Source organism: Leptidea sinapis, chromosome Z, assembly GCF_905404315.1.
Source record: "Leptidea sinapis chromosome Z, ilLepSina1.1, whole genome shotgun sequence".
NCBI lineage: Eukaryota > Metazoa > Arthropoda > Insecta > Lepidoptera > Pieridae > Leptidea > Leptidea sinapis.
Window position 1 is genome coordinate 913566 of NC_066312.1, and position 24110 is coordinate 937675.

General features: G+C 34.4%; 1 protein-coding gene and 1 long non-coding RNA gene across 2 annotated transcripts in view; both read left to right on the forward strand.

Annotated features, from left to right (window-relative positions):
* LOC126978986 (uncharacterized) lies at nucleotides 1-3239 on the forward strand. Its single transcript, XR_007732736.1, has 5 exons — nucleotides 1-405; nucleotides 831-1119; nucleotides 1663-1729; nucleotides 2184-2257; nucleotides 3038-3239. It is a non-coding gene; the product is annotated as an uncharacterized LOC126978986 (long non-coding RNA).
* A 1726-nt stretch (nucleotides 3240-4965) lies between these two features.
* LOC126978528 (protein-methionine sulfoxide oxidase mical3a-like) overlaps nucleotides 4966-24110 on the forward strand; it is a 38425-nt gene continuing 19280 nt past the window's right edge. Inside the window, exons 1-9 of the mRNA XM_050827438.1 lie at nucleotides 4966-5057; nucleotides 5143-5325; nucleotides 16123-16299; nucleotides 17083-17250; nucleotides 18422-18506; nucleotides 19653-19840; nucleotides 20489-20659; nucleotides 20875-21072; nucleotides 21716-21914. Coding sequence (XP_050683395.1) covers nucleotides 5055-5057; nucleotides 5143-5325; nucleotides 16123-16299; nucleotides 17083-17250; nucleotides 18422-18506; nucleotides 19653-19840; nucleotides 20489-20659; nucleotides 20875-21072; nucleotides 21716-21914 — 1372 coding nt within the window. The 5' untranslated portion in view covers nucleotides 4966-5054. The remainder of the gene's footprint in view (nucleotides 5058-5142; nucleotides 5326-16122; nucleotides 16300-17082; nucleotides 17251-18421; nucleotides 18507-19652; nucleotides 19841-20488; nucleotides 20660-20874; nucleotides 21073-21715; nucleotides 21915-24110) is intronic.

The window sequence follows — 24110 nt, forward strand, 5'->3', positions numbered from 1 at the left end:
AGCGCAACGCTGTACTGCGCGCAGGGGTGGGACAGTCGCCTTATAGAGACGTTTTCAGAAAACTGTAGTGCCATCTGATAGTTGGCCCCAAAATTAAAGCTTTGTCAGCTGTCACTCGCTTTGAAACCTGCGCACTGGTCATAAAATGGCGGCTACTTCTAGCGTTTGCACTTTGCGCATGTATGTAGCTCTCGTGTTCCATTTTGCATATTTTTGGTATTGAAATCGAAGTGTAAGTGCGTCGAGTCGAGCCTTGTGTTCCTCCGCCTTGCTGTTGCGAATTCACTCCAAAAATCTCCTTATTCTGTGTATTTCTACGTTTTGTGATAGAGACACTTTTGTTTGTGGAATTTATGAACTTTGGTGTAATGCCGAGACGTTGTGCTTTCGGTTGTGCGCTCCGTGGTAAGTAAATTATTCTCTTAAATCTTAATAGTATAGTTTATTGACTAATCTTGTGATAAATAAAGTATCATACCTATAAGGTTTGTTCTACTCTCAGGTTCTACTACCGGTCCGTTGATTGAATTTGCAATCATGGTTAAAACTATTATAAACATACCGGTTTTCTGTATCTTGCCCCAAAGATTAAAATCCAATCCCTCAAATCACCTTATGTCAGACTTCAGACTCCCCCTGACTTATATGGTTTAATAATAATTGACAGCTGTGCTGGCTTCTGACACCATTTTTATCAAGAGAAAAGTCAATATATGAGTCCAAAATCAAATACTAGCCCAATGGTCATAACACTAGGTTATATATGACACTTTGTCTGATGGCTTTAATAGTCACTCAATTTATTTAATAATGTTATTTATTACTTTCAGAGATTCCAATGCATAGTTGCCCAGATGCTGTCAAATTCATGAGCAGTTTAAAACTTGGGTCAGTCTTGTTGGTGGAAACCCTTAAACATCTGATCTTGAATGTTATAAGAAGATATGATGTATATTATATATATAATATATAATTATGATCACTTAACACCAGGTGACCCGTACGCTCGTTTTTCCTCTTATTCCATAAAAAAAAAATGTGATATACACTTTTCTGACAGACACAGAAATCATATTCAATGGCTAAGCACATTGGCAGTTCCGATGCTTCATCTGCTTGGTAAGTCCCCTAATTTAACACATATTGAGTTAATATTCGATTTTATTCCTTACTCTGTCAGATTTAGTCACACCACTAAGAATCTTTGTTGAGTTGATGGTTTTTTTGAAGGTATATTGTATCATTTCCAATAGGTAGTATTGACTTTCTGTAAGTGATATTATATCCTATTTAAAATAAAATATTCAGAAAGATTATAAAGTCAAACTCAGTCAAAGGGCATTGACAATATGATTTTGTTCTGCTTTTAATCCCATGTCTTTTAAGTATCTTCTTAAAATTATTGATATTTATGGACATACACATACAAAATTTTTATGTATTTCTTGGTTGTAATTTTAAAATCTTGGGCCCATAAAATGTTATTGATTGAAAATCCCACATTTGATCTTGATCTTTATGTCATGTTTTCATATAATATAGTCTTCATAATTTCATATCAGTTACATAAGATTTTACAAATCACAATAAAAGTTCTCCGGTTCTCTGTGGCATACAAATAATAAATAATCATTAATCTATTATTATATTTATTATTTACAGAGCCATATGTGAGCAATTTTATTTTGGAAAAAGCATCAACTTCAACAACATTCCAACCTGGCTGCAGGTAAAATTCACATATTTTTTTCAATTTGTTGGCTATTATCAAAAATAATAAATATGTAAATTAATGATTATATTTTGTTTTGAACACATACCAAAATATTATATAATATAATATATTTCTATCTATTATACACAACTAAACCATAAATAAAAACAAAATTTTATAATTTTAAATTTTGTGAGTAGTGTCGGTATGTCTTTTTTTCTATAATGGTTTTGTTTGACAGCTTATTTCAACTTGTGATTTAATTTGAGCTCTAGACTCTTAAGAAATGCTGCCCTGGTTCTACATTTTCTGAGTGCTACTTCATTATGATTTGATTTTTGGTTTTATTTTTATTTTTCTCCATTATCGTCTGATTGAAATTGACAATTGAAATGATTTGAAAAGTATAGTTAAAAGTCACTCTGACAAAGTGGGCAACAAACTACATAAGTATTATTTCCAATTTCAGATGCATCTCAAGGTGCTTGATGCTGGAACATAATTATAGTTTCATTAGCAAGCCTAAAAGAACAGCTGGAAAAGGTATTAATATTATTATACTAATATTACAAATGGGAAAGATTCTGATTTCTTTTGAAAATATTGTTTTTATACTTTTTTATCCAAAAAGTGCTGAATAAATTTGTATGAAATTTGACATAGTTTATGATCTTTTGTCTAGGTGGACAAAGTAGTTCCCTCATAGTCCCGGAGGTGGGGACAAAAATCAGCAAGATTCTTGTAATGGCCCATCATTTATTTCGTAGTATGTGAGTCAGCAAAGTTAGGGAGTAGCACACCTGACAATGGCGGGCTTTGATGTAATATTACAACACTCATAAGAAATTAAACATAATAAGAAATTCGAAAGGTCTTTATTTAACAAACATTAACCATAAATGTGACAGTAATTTTATAACAGCAGATTAATGCATGACATGACATAAGACTGTTGAGCCAAATGTCTTTTTTGATGAAGGCTGCATTGGTACCTGATAGGATTGAGAACAGCTAATGTCCGTGTGGGAATGAAATTTTGAATATATTTTTATTCATTACTAGCTGACCCGACAGACGTCTTGCTGTACATATTAAATTCTTCTTCTTATCAAAACCTTTACTGGACTTCCGCAAAAAATTCAAGACCGAAATTAGCCAAATCGATCCAGCCATTGTCAAGTTTTAGCAAGTTTAACGAACAGCAATTCATTTTTATATATATAGACTTTAAGATTGAATCCCTTTTCATATTGTCCATTTATTTAATACCATATAATACATATATTATATTATACAATTTGTAAATTAAACATTCTTTCACAGATCTAATGGCTCTACAGCGCACAAAGATCAAGCATCTTCAAGCAGAAATATCGCGCTTGCGAAAAAAAGGACAATCTTTCAAAGCAAGGTGGTGCAGATCGATCAATCGAATTTTGTCAGGAAAATTAACATATGTGGGTGATGACGAAACATAAAGAGCTGCCCAACAATATTATGATAAACATAAACATTATAAAAATAAAAAATAATATGCAAACATTGCTTTTTATTTCTCCCACCCAATTACTTCAATTACTCATACCAACACTACTAAATCCTATTCTTTATGTTCTATGTTGTGGCAACATTAAATAACTAACTCTACGCGCAATTTCAACATGGTAAAAAATTGCAATACCTACATTAAAAAATAGAGTTAGTTATTTAATTACGTCACAACATTAAAAATGAATTTCATAATTTCGAGCTATTATATAGTTATTTTCGGGGCCAATATTCAGATGGCGCTAGTTTTCAAATAGACAGCTCATAACGCGTAGAGAGGGCTCTCTTTTCCCTATATATATACTCTTTGACTGCGCGGCACTAAGCGTCAAAATACCATTTTGTATAGAGCATGTCGCACTAGAGCAGTGCTGCACTGCGCATCGCGGCGTAGTTGCCTCCGAGAGAATATTTTGACGCGCAGCGATGCGACGCGCAGTGCAGCGACGTTCAGTGCCACACAGCAAGCGGCGCGTCACTTCAGTATGGATACTGTTAGTTGTAAAGTTTATAGAATTTTGTCTTATAATTTAATTAATTTTAATAACTAAATAAAAAGATTTTAATTAAAAAATTTATTGAATTAATAATTTTATTTTATTCATATATTGGATGCATTGCATACCCTTACAAACTAATTTATTTTGTATATTACAGCGATTGTAAAACACTCTATTGATTGAAAAGAGTGGACGTTATGTTTCTTGTGTTTTCTTCTCAAGAGCTCTACTTTTTCCGAATATTATGGTAGATTCAGCAATTTAAAAGAAATATTTATAGTGAAGATTTATAAGCGCCTAAGTGAATAGAGTTTATTTGACTTTGATATCCAATTTTTTTTCTCTTCCATAATTATTGATTCTTTTTCTGCACACATTAAAGTTCCGGCCTTAAATGTGTTGAAGTGAACTGGAGGCGTCCGTGTCCTTGCCAATGTTCAAAATAGAAAAAATTTAAAATTGTGTCAAAGCCATGAAATGTACTGTTTGATTATCGCTACCAGGCCATAAAATCCAAAAAAAAAAACTGTTATTATAAAATTGTCAATGTCAAAGCCTGTTCAAAACTAATAAATGGGCATATAGGTCACAGCTTCGCTGCGCACGTCAGTTTATAGAATAAAATCAGATTTTAGAATTGTAATTAGTAATTCCTTAAAAAGTGAAATTCAGTACAGAAAATTAAAATTAATACATAAGTGGTAAGTAATATCTGTTACTTCGTTCTGCTACATGTAGCCCAACCCAACTCACGACCTTTTAGTGAGGACAAAGATTCCATAAGTTAATATTATGTATTGTTAGAACTTCATAAATAAATAATTAAATCTGTATTTAGTGTAATAAGAAATTAAGCAGCAATTACTTTTATGGCTTGAAACGATATCTTCGCATCAAATTAAAACTCGAGTATTCTCGCCATTCTATTTATAAAACAGTCCATTCACCCTCTAGTGGGCAGACTTGCATATAAAAGTGCGTAGGTAACTAGTTATTACGAATTGAGTCTGTATTCTGTAGCTACGAACAATATACAATTACTTAACTCAAGAAGTACCTTACCTAATTCATGCTCTGACTGCAGTGCATCAGTTTATTTGTCTACTTTTATCATTGTATTGTAAATTTGCTGGATTTCACATTTCTTTCACTTTTGATACGGTGACGAAATCTCTTAAATGAAGAATAAACTTATAATGCTTGCTATAGGTTAAATACATAATTTACATGAACCTTTATTTAATTATTGTTCTTATGTATAATGTTTCTGAAAAAACCACTCTACACTCAAAATGGTAATCCATTCATCCATCCAGCCATCATGAAATGTATATGAATGAGATACATAATATTGTATTTGTGTTTTGTATATTATTACAGATCACAATGAATCGGACAGGGAAACAGGAACCAACTCCACCAGAGTATGCCCTTGCAGCTGAAATGTTTGACCACTTCTGTTCTGCTGGAACTATGAAACAAATACTAGCTCTTCACCGAGAAATATGCAACACTCTCAATTTAAAACCCAACAGATTACCAGATTTCTACCCAAAGCTCAAAGTAAGAATAATAATTACAAAATTATTGAATACCCAATTTATAATCAATTTATATTGTTTATATAACTCTTAATAGACTGGATTTTTAAATTAATTAATTATTTCTGCTGTATTGATTTTTAAGTATATTACTTGCAAAATTTTATGCTACTCATATATTTTATGTAAAAATTATTTCAATACTGTTGTTTCTACTTCTCATAAGCTGTAAAGAATTAATTATAAGAGTTAAATTAACACATGCTAGAATTAATTAACAAATACATTAATGTGTTGCACATGCAATTGTACCTTATTAAAATTACAAAATAAAAGCAATTGCAATTTCATATATTTTTGCAAGATCTTTCACACTAGTTGATATCAGTTTATAATAATTCAATCTGCATTAAGTATAATCACAAGAACTTTACTGAACTAATGTAACAACACCAACACCTTAGATAGAAACTAGTTTTTATGGAGAAAGCAGTTTATTTTTTGGTATGCAATAACTTTTGTTCAATTAAGTGAATGTGTTACATAGCATTTTAATGCAGTTTACTTCAAGTATAAATTTACCAGATTCTGTGTGGGGTGTTGATTACCTATTGTCAAGTTTTTCATCCCAGGCGTCAATTATTTTGTAACTATTCAACTTAAGAAAAAGTCAGTTTTTATTAATAGTTACAGCAACCAAAATGCCTAGTTTATGCTTGTTCTGATTTAAAAAAAAATCTTTTCAAAATCTGTTTATGGTAATCTATGGATGGTAAACTTCAAGGTTTTGCAAGCTGAAGCTTGAATTAATTAGTACAAATGTTGGTAAGGGGCTTTGAACAGATTTTGTCTTAGGCTGGGTCTCATCATATTAGCTGTTATAGTTATACTTTCAGTAACTCTGACTTTAACATAGACTCCGGAATGTGTTGCACCATTGTATTCCTTGGCATAGTTAAAGTTAAAATGTGACATATCCTAATACAAGAAACCAGTGCGTTATTCTCCAGGTATGTGTTTTTTTGATAAAACTAATGAATATTGAGGGAATATGCAATTTATAAGCAATAGGTTGCCTATAAAGCAGCAATTACCTGTAATTAATTTTAGTATAATTCATTTTCTGATATAATTGCAACTATATGTTTTTTTTTAATTTTACAATAATTTTAAAGGAAATTATGTAAAGAAAGAAAAAAAAAGAATCAGCTGCAACATTAGGGTTAAACACTGTCAAATGGTGCATCATATTTTGAAGTGAAAACTTCTTTGGCATCTTTGAGAACTTTTCTTGGGATGGGTATAAAATGTTAAACTATGTCAGACATGTGTCCTGATTGAAAATTAGTAAGACAATTATTACTGTTATTTGGAACCAGTGTCTTACATATGACATACAAGTACACCTTATTATATCCTGAAGTCATGCACATGATGTATAACCTTAAGAGTCAGTTAACCTATCTTTAGAGTGCTGTAATCAAAAACTGTTGGAAATAATCAAAAGTGGCAACTAGAGATGTTGTTCTTCTGCATCTCAAGGTTACATGTAAACAGATATTTGTGAGTTGCCTGTTGTGAGGCAACACAACTGTGTGGAGATCAAAGTTGTCTGTGGTATCCTTAAATGTATTTAAGAAAGATATGATAGGATTGTGTTATCTTTTGCTATTCATGTCTTAATAAATTGGTTATTGCAATATCCTTGTATCAAATCAAAAACATAATAATAGGGGTTAAAGTATGAAATAGCCTTTTTAATTAAATTATTAGACATGAATTTTTAATTTAATTAAATGATAAAAAATTTAAAGACTGTTATACAGATGAATAACAATGAATTGAAAGAGATGGTGGAAGCCAATCCCAGCTAAACTACCCATGAATTAGCGGCATGGTTTAACATTACCTTACCAACAATAATGACACATTTGCGTGATGGCTGACCCCAGGTCAAACACCACAACAGTGTCTTAAAGCAAAGATTACCAATAAAAAGGTAATCATAACTGTTTGGTGGTCATAGCATGGTGCTATTCACTACAGCTCACTTCGATGTGGTCAAGCAATAACAGTCTACTGTGCCTAATCCGTACAATAATAGCAATACTAGCAGTGAAACAGCCCCAAGTCATGAATTGATCTTCACCATTATTGTTCCATGATAACGCAAGACCTCAAACAGCATGAGAAACCGTTTGAACTCTAAAGGAACTGCAATTAGAAACCATTCATCATCCTCCGTATTCACCAGACCTTGCTCCAACAGACTACCATTTTCTATGTGATAAAAAGTTTTTCTTCTCAGGAGGCAGTACAAGATGCTTTCACACAGTTTGTCGAATCTAGATAACCACGGTTCTATAGCAAATGCATAAATGACTTTCTTATTAAATAGCAGCAATGTATAGATTATAATGGCAATTATTTTGATTAAATAAATATGTAAATTTAAATTTCTATACAAATCGGCAATTTTATACTTTAACCCCTAATATTATGCTGTTCCTAGGAATAGAGGACTAGAGTTGCTGTGTAAGTGTGTAGTTTGATTGAGAAAGCAGAAAGTTTAAATGAATTTGTAAATGTATTGAATTTAATAGATAGAACAGTTATTGATATATAATTAAACTGTTGTATACCAATCTTCTGGCAATGAAATCACAATAATTCACAAAAATAAAGAAAAAACGTAATCGGTTAAATAGTGTGAAGTGCAAAATTATCTTTGTGAAATTACGTGTTTCTGAATATTACTACATAATGTCAATTTGATAATGTGACATTGATAAGATATAATATGTATAGGAATTAGAACTGTAATCAGTTACATATATTTATCAGTTTAATGTCATGATTGCATAGAGTTTTAAACTCATAGCAGATGCAAATATGCATAAAGCGCGAAATTGGAGATTACTTACCTGCTCCTTAAGAATTCTCAGAACATTAACCCACACATTTATTGATTCTATAAAGTGTAATATAACATTGATATTATGATTGATAATCCTCATTATTCATTGAATATACTTTTAAACTTTAAGTCTCCTCAGTCAGTCAGTAAATCTATGGAGAGAGAAAAAAGAATCCTTTATAATTCTTTTTTATGACACAAATGGCGCTGTGAGAGAGAAGAAGCAGCGAAACTCTCGCAGAATTCTTTTTTTGCCCTCTTTTATAAATATACAATATTTTATTGTCATTGTTATTGCTATGAAATAATGATAATCTGTCCGCCTGGGAATAGATTATAATATAATATAATGAACACTTAGATTCAGCTGTGGAGTAGTAGGATTTACGAAAAAGGCATTTTTAATAAAACATTTAAATTTAATTATAGATAATGCCTGAACAGTCGCTGGGACTTTATAAAAAAATACCCTTAGAGCTATGTATCTTATGAAGCCTACTAGAATTAGTTAAAAGCAATCCTATATTTCCAGTATTATAATAATGAAAATCACTATGAAGGTGACGATTTTTGTGACCGTATATTAAATTTCATAAAAGTATCGACAATGAGTCATAATATTTATTTCTTTAAATTTTTCTTTGGGTATATATAGCACATATACGCCTGCTTCTACTTATATTTATTCTTCTATTATTGCTCATAGATATGTATTGTCATTTCTATTAAGTACTTTTGATACCTAATTATGGATTTTATCTTTTGCTTGAATACACTAAGCTGCATTTAATTGTTATATTTTTTTATGGGTGGGCTTGGGCACTTCTGTTTCCGCAAGTATGCTCCTTAAATGAGTCCATTTTGGGTGCAGGGTTGGATGGTCATTCCAACTAGGCGAACACCATTGTTTTAAATATTTATTTATGATCCACCAACAGAACCACAAGTGATACATTACCATAAAATCGTAGGTGTTAAGCTTGCCTATAATTACATTAGTAGGTAGGTACACCATGGAAATAAAGACAAGATGTACAAAAAGTTGAAATTTGTATAGTAAGTAGGACTAAATAATGAAGTTGTTTGTATTACAAATACTTTAAAATAGTTAGAAATTTAGTATTGCACACATAACGCGTAGAGGTTGACGTCGTTTACTCTCTTAATACATTGTGTATTTTCTACAACATAATTTGTACCTATTGCTACTTTTGCTGTCACGAAAACTCGTTGAAATATTTACATAATGTGACCAGTTCCCCTGAGCCTGTGTGCTTAGTATTTTAATAAAATTAGTTTTTTATTAAAATCACTATCATACATATTATTATTCATTCTTACGACTACGTAGCTATGAACACTAATTGTTCTTATATTTTTTGAATCGTTTGTAGCTTGGAAAACAACTTTAAACTCAACCTTTAGAATATTTATAACTTATTATTGCCTCAAAATAGCACAGCGGTCTAAAAGAAAGTGGAAAATCTTAATAACCGATATAGAAGCTAGTGGATGGGTGACTGATGAGAGTAAAGCAATAATTCTAATTTTCTTAATTGTCTGCATTTTTAGTCAAAGGTCAGTTGTGTGCTCTCGTGTTTTGTTTCGCTTGAGTCGCCGCATAGCTGATGCTAGCTATCCGCCATTGGATCGAGTTCAGGGCAAAGACCTTAGGTTACTGGTGGAATAAGTATGTCAGGGGTTCTAAACTTTTTAAACAACACTTAATATGAAATGTTCTTGGTTATCTAAGGGGTTTTTATTTTGTTTTAGTGGGTTGGGTGTTCAGTAAACCTTTGGAGATAGAATAACGAAACTAAATTAACTTTAACACTAGTGGTACATATTAATTTAGGTTATCATATTAAGGTAGGCATTGGCTAATTACGTTTCAGATCAGAATTCCATAGGAGTATATGTCACTGTTTTCTCCTCATCCAGGATACTTTTTTACTGAATGTTGTTCTTGAAAATATATTTTTTAACATTTTTCGTTGAAATGATGGCGGTTGTGACTTTTTCAATTAAATCAATATGGGTATCAATTTCGTGGTTTTTGGGAGTGTCAATTACAAATATGACTTCCATTTCGAGATCTAAGGTGGTGCATTTGATTTTAAAACGAAGCCATTGCGAACGCCTGAAAATGATAACAAAATATTATCTTAGTCATTTTCGTCAGATGTGATGGTTTGCATAAACAAAAAGTTCATTCTCGTGTTCATATCTTATAATAATTCGAAAGAAAGTGAACAAACATTTTTATTTCAAACGTACAACACTATCTATTTCAGCACCCTCGAAAACCATGAAAACGACACCCATCACGAAAAAATTATTAATTTCTTGCAGGTGCTATCTTGGATTTTCATTTTACAGCATTAGCTGGTATTTCATACATCCTCGAAATCCATGACAAAACACATGTAGGTAACCATTAAAGTACAATCATAAAATGTATTGCAGCCGCCATCTTAGTTTAACATTTGACACGTGATTTATGTTCAATAATTTAATACAATCGATCACACGGACTTATAAATCCAATAATAATATAGATAATATTGACACCCTCATACACAAATTATCTTGGCATAGCCCGTACTATGGGTACCAGACAATACAATACATACTAATTATAATAATAATATATTCAAATTTAAAAAATCTTTATTCACTGTAAAAGTTAAGAAGTACAAAACTTACAATACCATTCGAACGAGTCTAACAATATTCATTATCAATTAATTCAGAAACATTAATACCAACTATCTTTATCATTCAAATAATCTTTCACATTATAATAGGCCTTAGATGTTAATTTATTTTTACGATACATTAAAATTTTTTAATTGGTAATATGTATTTTAATATCATTTGGGAGTTTATTATCTATACTAATATTATAAAGCTGCAGTGTTTGTTTGTTTGTTTGAACGCGCTAATCTCTGGTACTACTGGTCCGATTTGAATGATTCTTTCAGTGTTGGGTAGTCCATTTATCGAGGAAGGCTATGTTTTTTTGTCAAAATTAGGGATCCGTAATAAAATTGCTATTTTGTAACACAAGGTGTAAAATCGAAAACCTATTTTTGCGTGCGCTGCAAAAACTATTGACAATAGAACAAAATGATGTACAGGCTATAATATAGGCAATATTTTATTACTTATAAAACTATCGCGTGAATTATACTTTATATGGCAAAACAACGTTTGCCGGGTCAGCTAGTAAAATATAAGACAGTCCACTTTAAAAGATTTAGCAATTTTACAGAGCCTAGTATATGGAATTGCGAGTTTATGTTTATTTCGGGTATGGACATCACTATTCCTCTTAATTTGGCTAATATGCTTATGAGCGTACAGGAGGTTCTCGTATAGATATGTACTGGCAATGTACTACACTACGATAACAATAAGTCATTCCAAATATACTAAACTACTTTATAGTTTAAAAAAAATAGCTCTAGTTTTGACGAAGCCGAGTTCAAACAGCCGTATACCACGCAATACGCAGGCATTGTTAAAAAGATCGCAGAAACAAATAACAACGTGACACTCGTGTTGACACGACACTCGCTACTGTAACACCGTTTAGCTTAGGGGCCTCGTCAATGCGCATGTTTGTGTGTGTCAATTCGAACGTTTATAGGTAGTTTCCATACTGTTACATATTTCTACTTTGATATTACATTGGATACATCGACATGTACAGCTTGAATTCATTGTTTGTGTAAGGATGCTTCGTGAACAGGATGGTTGTGATTACTGTTAAAATTAGTAATCGCATCAAACAAATACAATGATTTAATTACTATAACAGGTCAACAAGGCAATACAAGTAGCACTAGTTCATGAGTTGACGCATGGACCTGCCATCATTCCCTTTATGTTTTGTGTGTACATTTAATGTCCCCATTCTATTTTTTTTTTGATGATTTCTGCTTCATGGCAATCTGTTTTCCAACAATAAGCCACTTCTTTGTTTGATTTCTCAGTTTATGTTTTCCTCAAGAGCCACACTTGTGTGAAAATTCTTTTCACACGACTCTCTTCTTGTCAAGTGGTAAATCTTTTATGTAGGCTCGGTATGTCACTTCTTTTTAGCCGGGTATACTGAAGAGCATCTTCTCCACTTAGAGCGTGTGCCAGTTTGTTTACATGGACGGTCAGCTTCTCCTGATACTTCAGGCTGTGTTGGGCTATTTCCTGCCGAACTGTTTTTAGGCCGAAGTCGAAGTATATGTATCTATTACTTATACAATGAGGGATGCCAAACATTGTTCTCAGAGCTTTGGTCTGGAATCTTTCCAGGATATCTATATTGCTATTGCTGGCAGTTCCCCACAACTGTATTCCGTAAGTCCAGATTGGTTTTATGGTAGTTTTATACACTAGCATCTTGCTGTTGGGATTTAGTTGTGATTGGCGTCCCAATAACCAGTTCAGTGACAATTTTCCATCTAGTTGTTTCCGCTTTGTCCAAATATGTTTTTGCCATGTAAGTTTTCTGTCTAGGTGCATGCCCAAGTATTTTGCGTTATTATCTTGAGGGATAACTTTGCAGTTTAGCTTTACTGGTGGACATGTTTCTCGCCTAAGTGTAAATGTTACATGTGCCGATTTGTTCTCATTGGCTTTTATTCTCCAACGCTTCAGCCACGTCTCAACTTCTGTTAGGTGGTTTTACAACTGTGATGAAGCCGTTTCTGGGTTGCTATGAGCCGACAGTAATGCCGTATCGTCAGCGTCAGTCGCAGTCGTGGTGTAGTCAGTTGTTGGGATATCTGCTGTAAAAATTTGGTATAGTACAGGGCCCAAGATACTGCCTTGAGGGACACCTGATTTTATTTCGTGTACTTCTGAGAGATCATCGCTTTACTTCACTTGGTTGCATCTTTTATCTAAGTAAGATTTAAGTATTCGAAATAGACAATGCGGGAGATGCTTTTTTATCTTGAACAGGAGGCCGTCATGCCATACCTTATCAAACGCTTGGCTGATATCCAAAAAGACTGCCGAGCAATATAATTTATTTTCAAGGCATCTGCTAATGGTGTCAATTATACGGTGTACCTGTTCAATTGTCCCGTGTTTTTCCCGAAATCCAAATTGATGGTTCGGTAATACTGCACTTAGATGTTCTTTCATCCTGTTAAGCAATATCCTTTCAAACAGTTTGCCAATAACTGGTAGCAGGCTGATAGGTCTATATGAAGTAGCTTCGTGTGGGGGTTTACCGGATTTCGGTACCATGACTACATGTGCAATTTTCCATTGCCCAGGGAAATGTTCTAGACTTAAGCTGGCATTAAAGATGTTAACTAATTTCATTACACCTTTATGAGGCAGGTTTTTAAGTAATGTGGCATCAATGAGGTCATATCCGGGTGCTTTACCTTCCTTAAGGTTCCTTATTTCTTTCATGATTTCTTTTGGGCTGGTACTTTTTAGTGGAAGACACATTTGGTTCGCAGATTCAATGTATTTCTTGATTTCCATAGCTTGTTCGGGATTGTTTTCAGGGAATGGTTGGAAAACTGTTTTCAAATGTTCTGCAAAGATTGTTGCCTTTTCTTTATTTGATCTTGCCCATCCTCCTTTTCCATAATTTATAGGAGATATGTGGATTTTCGGGCGCTTTAGATTCTTGGTAGCCTTCCACAGCGAGTAGTTTGTGTCTCTCATTGGATCTAGGTTCGAAAGATAGTGTTGAATATTATCATTTTCTAGGGTGCTGATAAGGCCTTTGAGTTCGTTTGAGAACCTATTGAATGCAGTCCTATCACTGGGATATCCAGTAGTATGCCAGATTTTTCTCAAACGACGGTGCTCTTGTATTTTCTCTTTAATATCCTTTGGATATGAGTTATGTTTCATAGGTTTTCCTTTACCTGTCTTTTTTGGAGTTGCAGAATTGGCAGCAATGTGAATAGTCATATTAAGTTGTTCCAGTTGTCTTTCGAGGTCTTCTATTGTATTAATCTTGGTCTTTAGTTCTGTCTCTGTCGTGATTATATTTTTATAGATTGTCCAGTCTGTAGTGTTCAATTTGTATATTCTAAGGGGGGGTTCTACCAGATTAACTGTTGTAGTAACATTCAGTATAACTGGTGTGTGGTCAGATGTGAGATCTATACGTGGTTCTATGTTTAAGTAGTTACTATCTATGTTTTTAACAATAAAAAAGTCTAATAAGTCTGGGATTCTTAGTCTGTCGGTAGGCCAATAGGTAGGTTCTCTGCCGGAATGACATTCTAACTTCATCTCTTCTGTGGCTTTACAGAGTTGTCTTCCTCTAGTGTTGGTCAGCCTAGATCCCCAATTTAAATGTTTTGAATTCCAGTCGCCAGCACATATAAATCTGTTACCCAATGTAGAAAAATAGTTTACGAAGTCGCTGGCAGTTATAGTATGTTTTGGAGGACAGTATACAGCGGAGAATACTGTTTCTAGTTTGCTGTCTACAAGTTTAATAGATGTTGCTTGTATTTTTTCTGTTCGGTATTCCTCAATAGGGTAGTGTTTAATGTTGCTTTTAATAATCACTGCTGTTCCTCCATGGCTATTCCCAGTTGGGTGATTGGTTGTATACACTGTATAGTTATTAAAGTTTATGTGTGTCTTCGGTGTGAATCTTGTTTCAGAGATTAGTGCAATATCAATCATTTCTGTTCTGAGAAAAGTTTCTAGTTCTTGACGTCGTTCCGTCAAGCCGTTGGCGTTCCAAGTGACTACTTGGAGGTTTCGGGTCATTTTTTAACCAGGCTGCTGACTAGCTGGACCATACGGTCCATCATTTTGTCCATGATTTTTTCCATCACTGTCAACATTGAATGTTGTAGTTTTTCGAACATTATGTCCATTAAGTCAGTAAGGTCGGCCAAGTCGTTCTTTATGTCTTTTTGAGTATATTGTTTTTTGGTTTTCGCTGCTTCTGAATAGGTTTTAATTAGGTTTTGATTATCTGTGCAGTTAGGCTTTGAACCCGGGTGGGGACCCGGGTTTTTCATCTCTATATTGCTAGGCATTGGTGTTTCTTTTGTCTTAGGGTCTAATTTAAGAATTCTTTCTCTATACTGTTTGTACACTTTGCATCCTTTGTAACTAGCGGGGTGTTTTTCGTCACAGTTCGCGCAAGTAGCCTCAGTGTCTGGTTTTTTGGTACATGTTGTTGTAGGGTGAGCGCTACCGCATTTAACACAGCGATAGGGCCTGAAACATTGGTTCTTGGAATGCCCAAATCTCTGACACCTCTTGCATTGAATGATTTCCTTTTTCTTATATGGGGCTTCAAAAGTAATCTTCATGTTATTCAAGTATTTTACATCGAAAATGAAAGCCATTTTCGATTTGTTTGGTTTTGGTTCTAAGTCGACATAAAAAACAGGCAACGGTTCCTTTGTAGCTCGATGTCTGATATTGACTATTTGTCTCACTTCATGTCCAATTTCATACAATTCTTTTGAAATTTCTGTGGTATTTTCTGAAGCATGGAGTCCGCGTAATACTACGCTCGCTCGCTTTTAAGCTGGTAAGTATAGTGTGAGATATTATCGGCAATGAAATTCTCTCGAATCGTTTTGTATGTCTGGATGTCTTTAGGTATAATTTTTATGACGTGCCCAGATCTTAGTGTGGTCATGAGGTAAAGATCGCTTTTTACAAATTTGTTTAGTACTTCTTTAAGAGAATTTACATTAATTACGCCCGTAACAAAGATGGGTTCTGGCTTTGGTACATATACTTTATCTGTATTGTTGGTTTTATTCGTAGGCTCCGTATCGAGTAGTTCAAAACTATTGCGTGTAGGAATTGCCCATTCTATTAGTATATTTTATATTTATGTTGAGTTATGATATTTTTAAAATAATAAAGGTTTAATGGTTTATGCAATTTCAGGCTATGCTCGCCGGTTCGTGGAAAGCTCAGGCACTGTTTAAGAAATTCGACGCGCGCGCTAATCACAAGGTGTACGCGAAAGGACGCAGCTGTCCGCAGACGAAGGTGCTCATCATTGGCGCCGGACCCTGTGGTCTGCGAGCTGCCATTGAGTGCCAGCTGTTGGGAGCCAAAGTGGTGCGCACAAATACTGTATTTACTCCACTTGCCTTCTGGACAAAGTGGCCATTCTTTTCTGTGATTGGCTATATTACAAAATCATGTATGTCTTGGCGAAGGATTTTTATTTATTAAAGTGAAAACTTCTTTAGCCGGCCTGGGCACTTTTTGGTAGGGGAAAATCTAATGGGTTAGCGTTACCGACATGCTCATGACTGGCGCACGCGATGAATAAATAATTAAAATATAAATATAAATATATAGTATAGATTGCATATATAATATGAAATAAATTAAAATATAAGTCATACTAGTCCACAGGAGTACAGTAAAAGTAATTATTTTATTAAAATCCCAAAATTATAAAAGTGACATTTTCAAAGAAAATAAATATCAAAATTGAATAAGCAAAAGAGAAGAGTCTGTTTACATATAAAACCTTGACCCCTGGTGACCTGGAAGAGAGGCCACATATTTATTTTTACTATTTCATACGCCGCGAAATACTCGTGTGATGTTATGACGTGCTCAGAGACACACTCATCAAAATGTAAATATAATAAACTAGCTAACCTGGCAAACTTTGTTTTGCTATATAAATTATATATGTAAACCTTCCTTGAGCTTCAACGATTCTATTACAAAAGATTTCATTGAGATCGGTCGAATATTTTAGGAGTTATTAGGGAACATACAAACATACATTCTCTTTTATATATATAGATAAATAATTATTTCTAAGACAATTTTGTTTGGTAGAACAGCTGAGTTTCACGCTAACCATATCTTGTTTGTTGGCAGGTTGTGGTTGAGAAGAGAGACCGAATATCCCGGAATAATGTGCTCCACCTATGGCCGTTTGTTATTCACGATCTCAAAGCTCTAGGTGCTAAGAAATTCTTTGGCAAATTTTGCGCGGGTTCAATAGATCACATTAGCATCAGGCAGCTACAGTGCATACTCATGAAGGTACCATTTCCATTATTTTACTATTTTTAATGCAAATTCTATAGTGTCATCAACATAATGGATGTTTGAATAACTTTCACTTTTGGGAATGTAGCGACCAAACCCAAGCTTATTGATCAGCATTCATCAAGAACAGCTGCTGTAGACACCTTTTTCACTTTCACTTTCTTATTTCTTACGTTTAACTCAAAAATAGTGCAGCAAATTCGTTCTACGCCATGCCTAAAAAGTTGGATGTGATTATGTTTCGTTTCGTAGCATCCTATCACCGTTATTCGTTATGTATGACCTGACCTTAAATTTGTATCGTGCTCCATCGGAAACTGTTAAAGGTTGAGTATTTAAGCTGTGAAAGCGTAATAAACAAACACTCACGTTTACATTTGTAATAAGAGTAAGGAAGTAAACAGATTCGTATTCGACAAATCACCATTTACAAGTGGCCAAGTATGGCAACGTAAACAGTTTAGGGGTTGTTTGTTTCACTTTTGATTTGTTAATCACACCACCACTTAAAGCTAAATTCATGAAATAGGTTTTTCACGGACAGATTACACTTTATGCTGATGACGCTTGCCTTTTTTCTTTGGAACGTCGATCAATGCATTCTTTTGCACAGGCCGATAGTAATACTATTTTTCACTACTTATAAAGTAACGTAACTATCTATCTATAAACATATCTAAAACCTCGTACATTATTTTTAAAGCTAACAAACCTATTCCTTCTTTCCTCCTTAATCGAAGAAAAAATGAAGAGAAATATCTAGGCCTGATTTTGGATAGTGATATTGCATGGATTACACATATCGATAAACTAAGAACAAAATTATGATCTCTAATTAGTATGTCGTGAAACATTATTAGATCCATTGCACGCTGTGTCGGATTTACAATTTACTAATCACTAGTTAAACCACACCAGTAGATCAGGTCCAACAATATACCACCATCACCAGTGGGTGACACTGCTACTCATGTATGTCTTTATACAAAAATTCTCTGTACCTTAACATTTTAAGATTACAATTACTTAGTAAATAAGTTCTATTGAGATAAATATGTAGGCATTACATCACTAATCTACATTACTAATCATTTAAATGTGTACAGGTTGACTTACTTGTGTAAAAATTAAATTTCTCTGTTTGCTAATATATTTAATGTTTTAGGTATCATTACTCTTGGGTGTTGAAATTCATGAAGGTGTCAGTTTTGAAGAACTCTTGGAGCCCAGTGTAACAAATAATGCTGAAGGTACCAAAACTGTTTATTTTATATTTAACTGGCTAATAACGGCTACACTTAATTCAAATTCAAATATTTTTATTCAAAATAAGATTCAAAATCATTTATTGAATGTCAAAAACTACCACACTTTAATAGGAGATTGACCCAGACCTGAGAAGAATAGGCGCAAGAAACTCAGCGGGCTTTTTTTTTGTATAAAAATATGGATTACTTTATTGGATGTGATATCGTACAATAAACATTTATAATAAAAGAGCCTGAGGGTGTTCGCTTTATTCCCAGTCCGTGGTGTCATTAAGAAAAAAGTAAACTTTTTTCTATATGCTATAGTAATCTTTTCCCCCACAAACGTTTTTAAACAATTATTCTTTTTTAAAAAACGTATTAATGTTATGAAAGTCACAGTTTCTAGAAAATTCCTCAATGTGCTTATGAACATATAGAACATTATCAAAAATATATTGAGAAGCAACAGTCAAATCAAAGTCAGTTAATTATTTTTCTTAATGATTCTTTAGGACTTAGGTTATAAATCGCGCGAATAGCCATTTTCTGCAGCACAAAGATGGTATTAATATCGGCCGCACTGCCCCATAACAATATACCATAGGACATAATAGTATGAAAATAACTAAAGTATATCTACTAGTAGCGCCAGTTAACCGTCTAATTTTCTTACCCGCATATGCTGCAGAACTAAGCCTATTCGCTAATCCTTCAATATGGGGGCGCCAAGAGTAATGCCAAGAAATACAGCTGTTTCCACTGGTTTTACCACATCTCGGTTTGATAAAATATTCGCATCTACATTTTTGACATTTGGCGCGGTAAATTTAAAATATTTGGTTTTATGACTATTTAACAATAAGTTATTGGCTCTAAACCAGTACACGATGTCAGATAGAGCATTGTTTACTTCGTCATATAAAGATTGACTCCGTTTCACTTTCAATATAAGTGAAGTGTCATTTGCAAACAATACCACCTTGTGTTTTTATTAATTATGGCTTAATTGTATAGTATAATAAGTATACTTGAGTTTGACTATGCCAAACATTTGACTATAAAAAATAAACATTTTAATAATTTATTCTATTGACTTTGTATAAGTGCTGTGATGCACAGGTTATATAATGTGTCACTTGCCGGCAGTGGTCGGGTGGCGGGCTCGCGTCCTGCCCGCGAGCCACCCCGTGTCGCAGTTCGAGTTCGACGTGCTCATAGGAGCGGACGGCAAGCGGAACACCTTGCAAGGGTTTAAACGAAAGGAGTTCCGCGGGAAACTAGCCATGGCCATCACTGCCAACTTTATAAACAGGCACACGGAGCAGGAGGCGGCGGTGAGCTTCATTAAATTCTGTTTGATATAAACTAGAGAAAGGTTTATTTAACTTCCTCTCATGGTAACAATTAATTGCTTTAATGTCAATACACTACAATTACAAAACACATTTATTAAAAGAGTCTCATTTCGATCCTAAGGTAGATAACAAACTCCAAAACCAATACATTTATATTCAATTGATGTGTTGTAAATTTAATTTTTACATTTTAATTATTTGTGCCTAGTTGGTCTATTATCATGATGTCATGAAGTCATATAAACAAAATTCTAAGTTTTGTTTATTCATTTTAAGTGTAGCAGCAACTGACTGATTCATAAACTTGAATTAATGTTCAAGGTGTCTTACAAAGACATAAAATAATTTCAACCAAGTATTCAAACTTTTTACACAAATTTAAATTGAAACCAACGATAAATGTAATAAAAATGGTTTTGGTTTGATTTATTGAAAAATTGGTTTTACAATAAAAAAAAAGTTGAGCATAGTTTATACTCTCTCTTTTAAATAAGGTGTATTGTCTGACGGGATCAGGGCGAGAGGCTTGGTTGGTTCATAGTGTCAAAAGTTTGAAAAGGAATGACAAATTTTGTTCGGTTTATACCATCAATATACACTAAAACCTTATTATTTTCTTATGTTTAGGTTCCAGAAATCAGTGGAGTCGCTTTTATATTTAACCAAAAATTTTTCAAAGATCTCTATGAAGAGACTAGGATTGACTTGGAAAATATAGTTTACTATAAGGATGACACGCATTACTTTGTGATGACGGCGAAGAAACACAGCCTTTTAGATAAAGGTGTTCTACTTCAAGTAAGTATACTCATATAATTTTTAGTCCTAGAATTGCTTATTTGAACTTTTTAATGTATAGAAGCGACACTCATATAATATATTATTAAATATGTCGCCCTAAATCTTTATTTTATTGATTAAATTTTTGAACCATCCAACGGCCCCAGTGTGTTATTTATACAAGTAAGGGTTATTCTCAAATCGAGTCAAACATTACGTTGTGCTGCCGGCAGGACCACGCGGAGGTTTCCCGGCTGCTCAGCGTGACCAACGTGGACCGCGAGGCGCTCATGCGGTACGCGCGGGAGGCGGCTCGCTTCTCCACCGAGGGCCGCCTGCCGCTGCGGGACTTCGCCCTCAACCACTACGGGGAGCCCGACGTCGCCCTCTTCGACTTCACCTCCATGTACGCCGCGGAGAACGCCAGCATTGTGAGTGACCCGCGCTGGCATTGCTGTACCAACGATACGACATTACCACTCAACGCATATAAAACATGGAAGTAGTCTTGTCATACTTTTTACCGTCGATTATTAGCGAAAAACGACACAGTAAATTATCACTGCATAAAATAAAGAGTGTTATTGGTGTTGAATCTAGGTCGATATTAGAATGTGCTTTGTCAGTTACTTTGGTCATGCGCACAACGTCATTGGTTCTAGGCATTATGCGGTATGTATGGGGTGATGAGTCATAATAAAAGAAATTGAGTTTTGAACTATACATATTAGCTACATTTGTTTATTCCTTAAAAAAAAACGTACACTTATCTAAATTCAAGAAACTCTTCATTGTCTGCAATTCTGTCACCACGTCATACCTCACGAAAAGGACAATTTGATTAGGCTAAATTTTTCATTAAGAAATTAGGTAAGGGTTGACTGTTACTTAAATATAATTGGCTATTAGGCCTGCTTATCATTCATTCACCGATTTAAAAACTATCGACTCTCATAATCGAAACTAAAGTAAGACTTTTTGTACTTTAAATTATTTAATTGTGTTCCAAACAGCTGTTATTTTGTGGTGAACAGTTGCATCACTAGAGTGAGATATAAACAATGATGTCGGCAGGTGCACGAGAGGCTGGGGCGGCGGCTGCTGTGCCAGCTGGTGGGAGACAGCCTGCTGGAGCCGTTCTGGCCCACGGGGTCGGGGTGCGCGCGCGGGTTCCTGTCGGCGCTGGACGCGGCGTGGGCGGCGCGCGCCTGGGGGCTGGCGGCGCACCCGCTGCACGTGCTGGCCGAGCGGGAGAGCGTCTACCGCCTGCTGGGTACTACTACGCTATATCTTTACTAACCTTTTGTGTGTTCACTCCCCCCTAAACGGCTGGACCGATTTTGATGATTTAATATGTGTTCCAGTGAATTTGAGAATGGTTTAGATTCTTAATTCAGTTATTCATAATACTCCTGCCCACGTTAATGAATCCCTCATAACGGCTGGACTCATTTTTTCAAACTTAAGAAGTGTTTACAGAACAACGTCTATCGGGTTCGCTAGTATATATATAACTGAAAAGTAATTCTTTTATCACAAGAGTGGTGCGGCTTATAAATAAAAGATGGAGTTACACTAAAACTCAATTTGTCAATTCAATAAAATTTAGGAAGCGCTAATATGCCACATTTGTACCGAATACCTTACAATCTAAGAAGAATGACTTTATAGTTTTGTGTTTACCAAATAATTAATTCGTAATGTACATGTCGACTCCAATGTTACCATTCCTACTTTTCACTACCTTATTGATATGAGTATTGATGGTGCGTACAACAATAAGTATTTTTACAGTAGTGAAATCTTTGGTAAGACAGCTTGTATAATTCTTATATGCTATTTTCCACGATATCAGAAATAATTCTGAAGTTGTCAAAATCAGTTTGAGAATATTAGATTAGCATGATGTTGTTAAGATCGAAATAGATGTAAAGCAAATGGTAGTAATGTCTTTATACAGGAATAAAGAACGATAATGAACATGTACTTTTAAATTTGATAAATGTAAGGCGAGGTATTCCCAACACTCTAGGCGAAAAGCGCTCCAACTCTACATAGGTACACATCGACGTATGCATAGCTGAGACACGAACCGAACGATGCGGATCAACGACCCCTCAGATACGATATCGATATTGTTGAGATCATAAATTTGCGCGGCGGCCATCTTGTATTTCAAAAATGATCCGAAAACCGTTCTTTGCACCCTCGACAACCTCGGACACGATATCCATATTGTAGATATCATAATTTTGTGCGGCGGCATCTTGGATTTCTAAATTCCCTAAAGTACATACATGCGTGGCATATTCAAAATAATAATAATATGTACATTTTATTTTAGTACTTTCCGACTTCCTTTTACCTATATATTTTAAAATAATTCGCTGCCGCATAAACATATTTTTTTACTATGATTCCCCATTTCTACATGTGTGCTAAAATCTTACGCAATGTGAGCCCTCAAACCCGAGAGAAACGACCATGCAACCAAGGCGTCCCGTTTGCTTTATTACGAAAAAAATTGATATAAAATAATTCACCAAGTGTATTGATAAAACCCACGAAAAAAGTTTAAAAATACTAATAAACTATCGAATAAAATCAGTTTTGTGTTGATAGCTGCGATCATATTGCAAAAGAAGACACGGTTCGTTTTTGATTCCAAAGTTTTGGTTCTGGAAATTTCGACCTGCAGAACAAGCCCCGTAGACGGCCTGAGACCCAAGTTGATATTGAAGTATTGAAGGCTATTGTGGAAGCGGATCCATCGCAAACCACGTCCGAGTTAGCTGCAGGCTGCGGTGTTAGTAATAAAACTGTTTTAATTCACTTGAAGCAAATTGAGAAGATTAAAAAGCTTGAAAGGTGGGTACCTCACGAATTGACTGAAGCAAACCGGCAAACGCGCGTCAACTGCTGCGTTACATTACTGAACCGGCACAATAATGAAGGTATTTTAAACCGAATCATTACCTGTGATGAAAAATGGATTCATTACGATAATCGGAAGCGCTCAGCGCAATGGTTGGATCCTGGCCAGCCAGCCAAATCCTACCCCAAGCGAAAATTAACCCCAAAAAAGTTACTTGTAAACGCTTGGTGGACTAGTGCCGGTATTGTTCATCGCAGTTTTCTCAAATCTGGCCAGACTATTACGGCTTATGTCTATTGTCAGCAATTGCATCAATGAACTGGGATCAATGAACTACCTATGAGATGGCAAAAGTGCATAGAAAACAATGGTTCATACTTTGATCAATTAAATATATTATATTTAAAAATATTCGACTTTTTGTTCCTCCCACGCCAATTTCATGTGTAAGGACCTACTATATCGGCATTAGATTTAAAGTCAATTATTTCCGTGAATTTATCCAGTTTCTAATCATTTCCTTTTTAATTTTAAATGTGCAGAGTTTCTTAATGAGCTTTCCATTGCAAGTCTAGATTTGATTGTCAGTTGTTT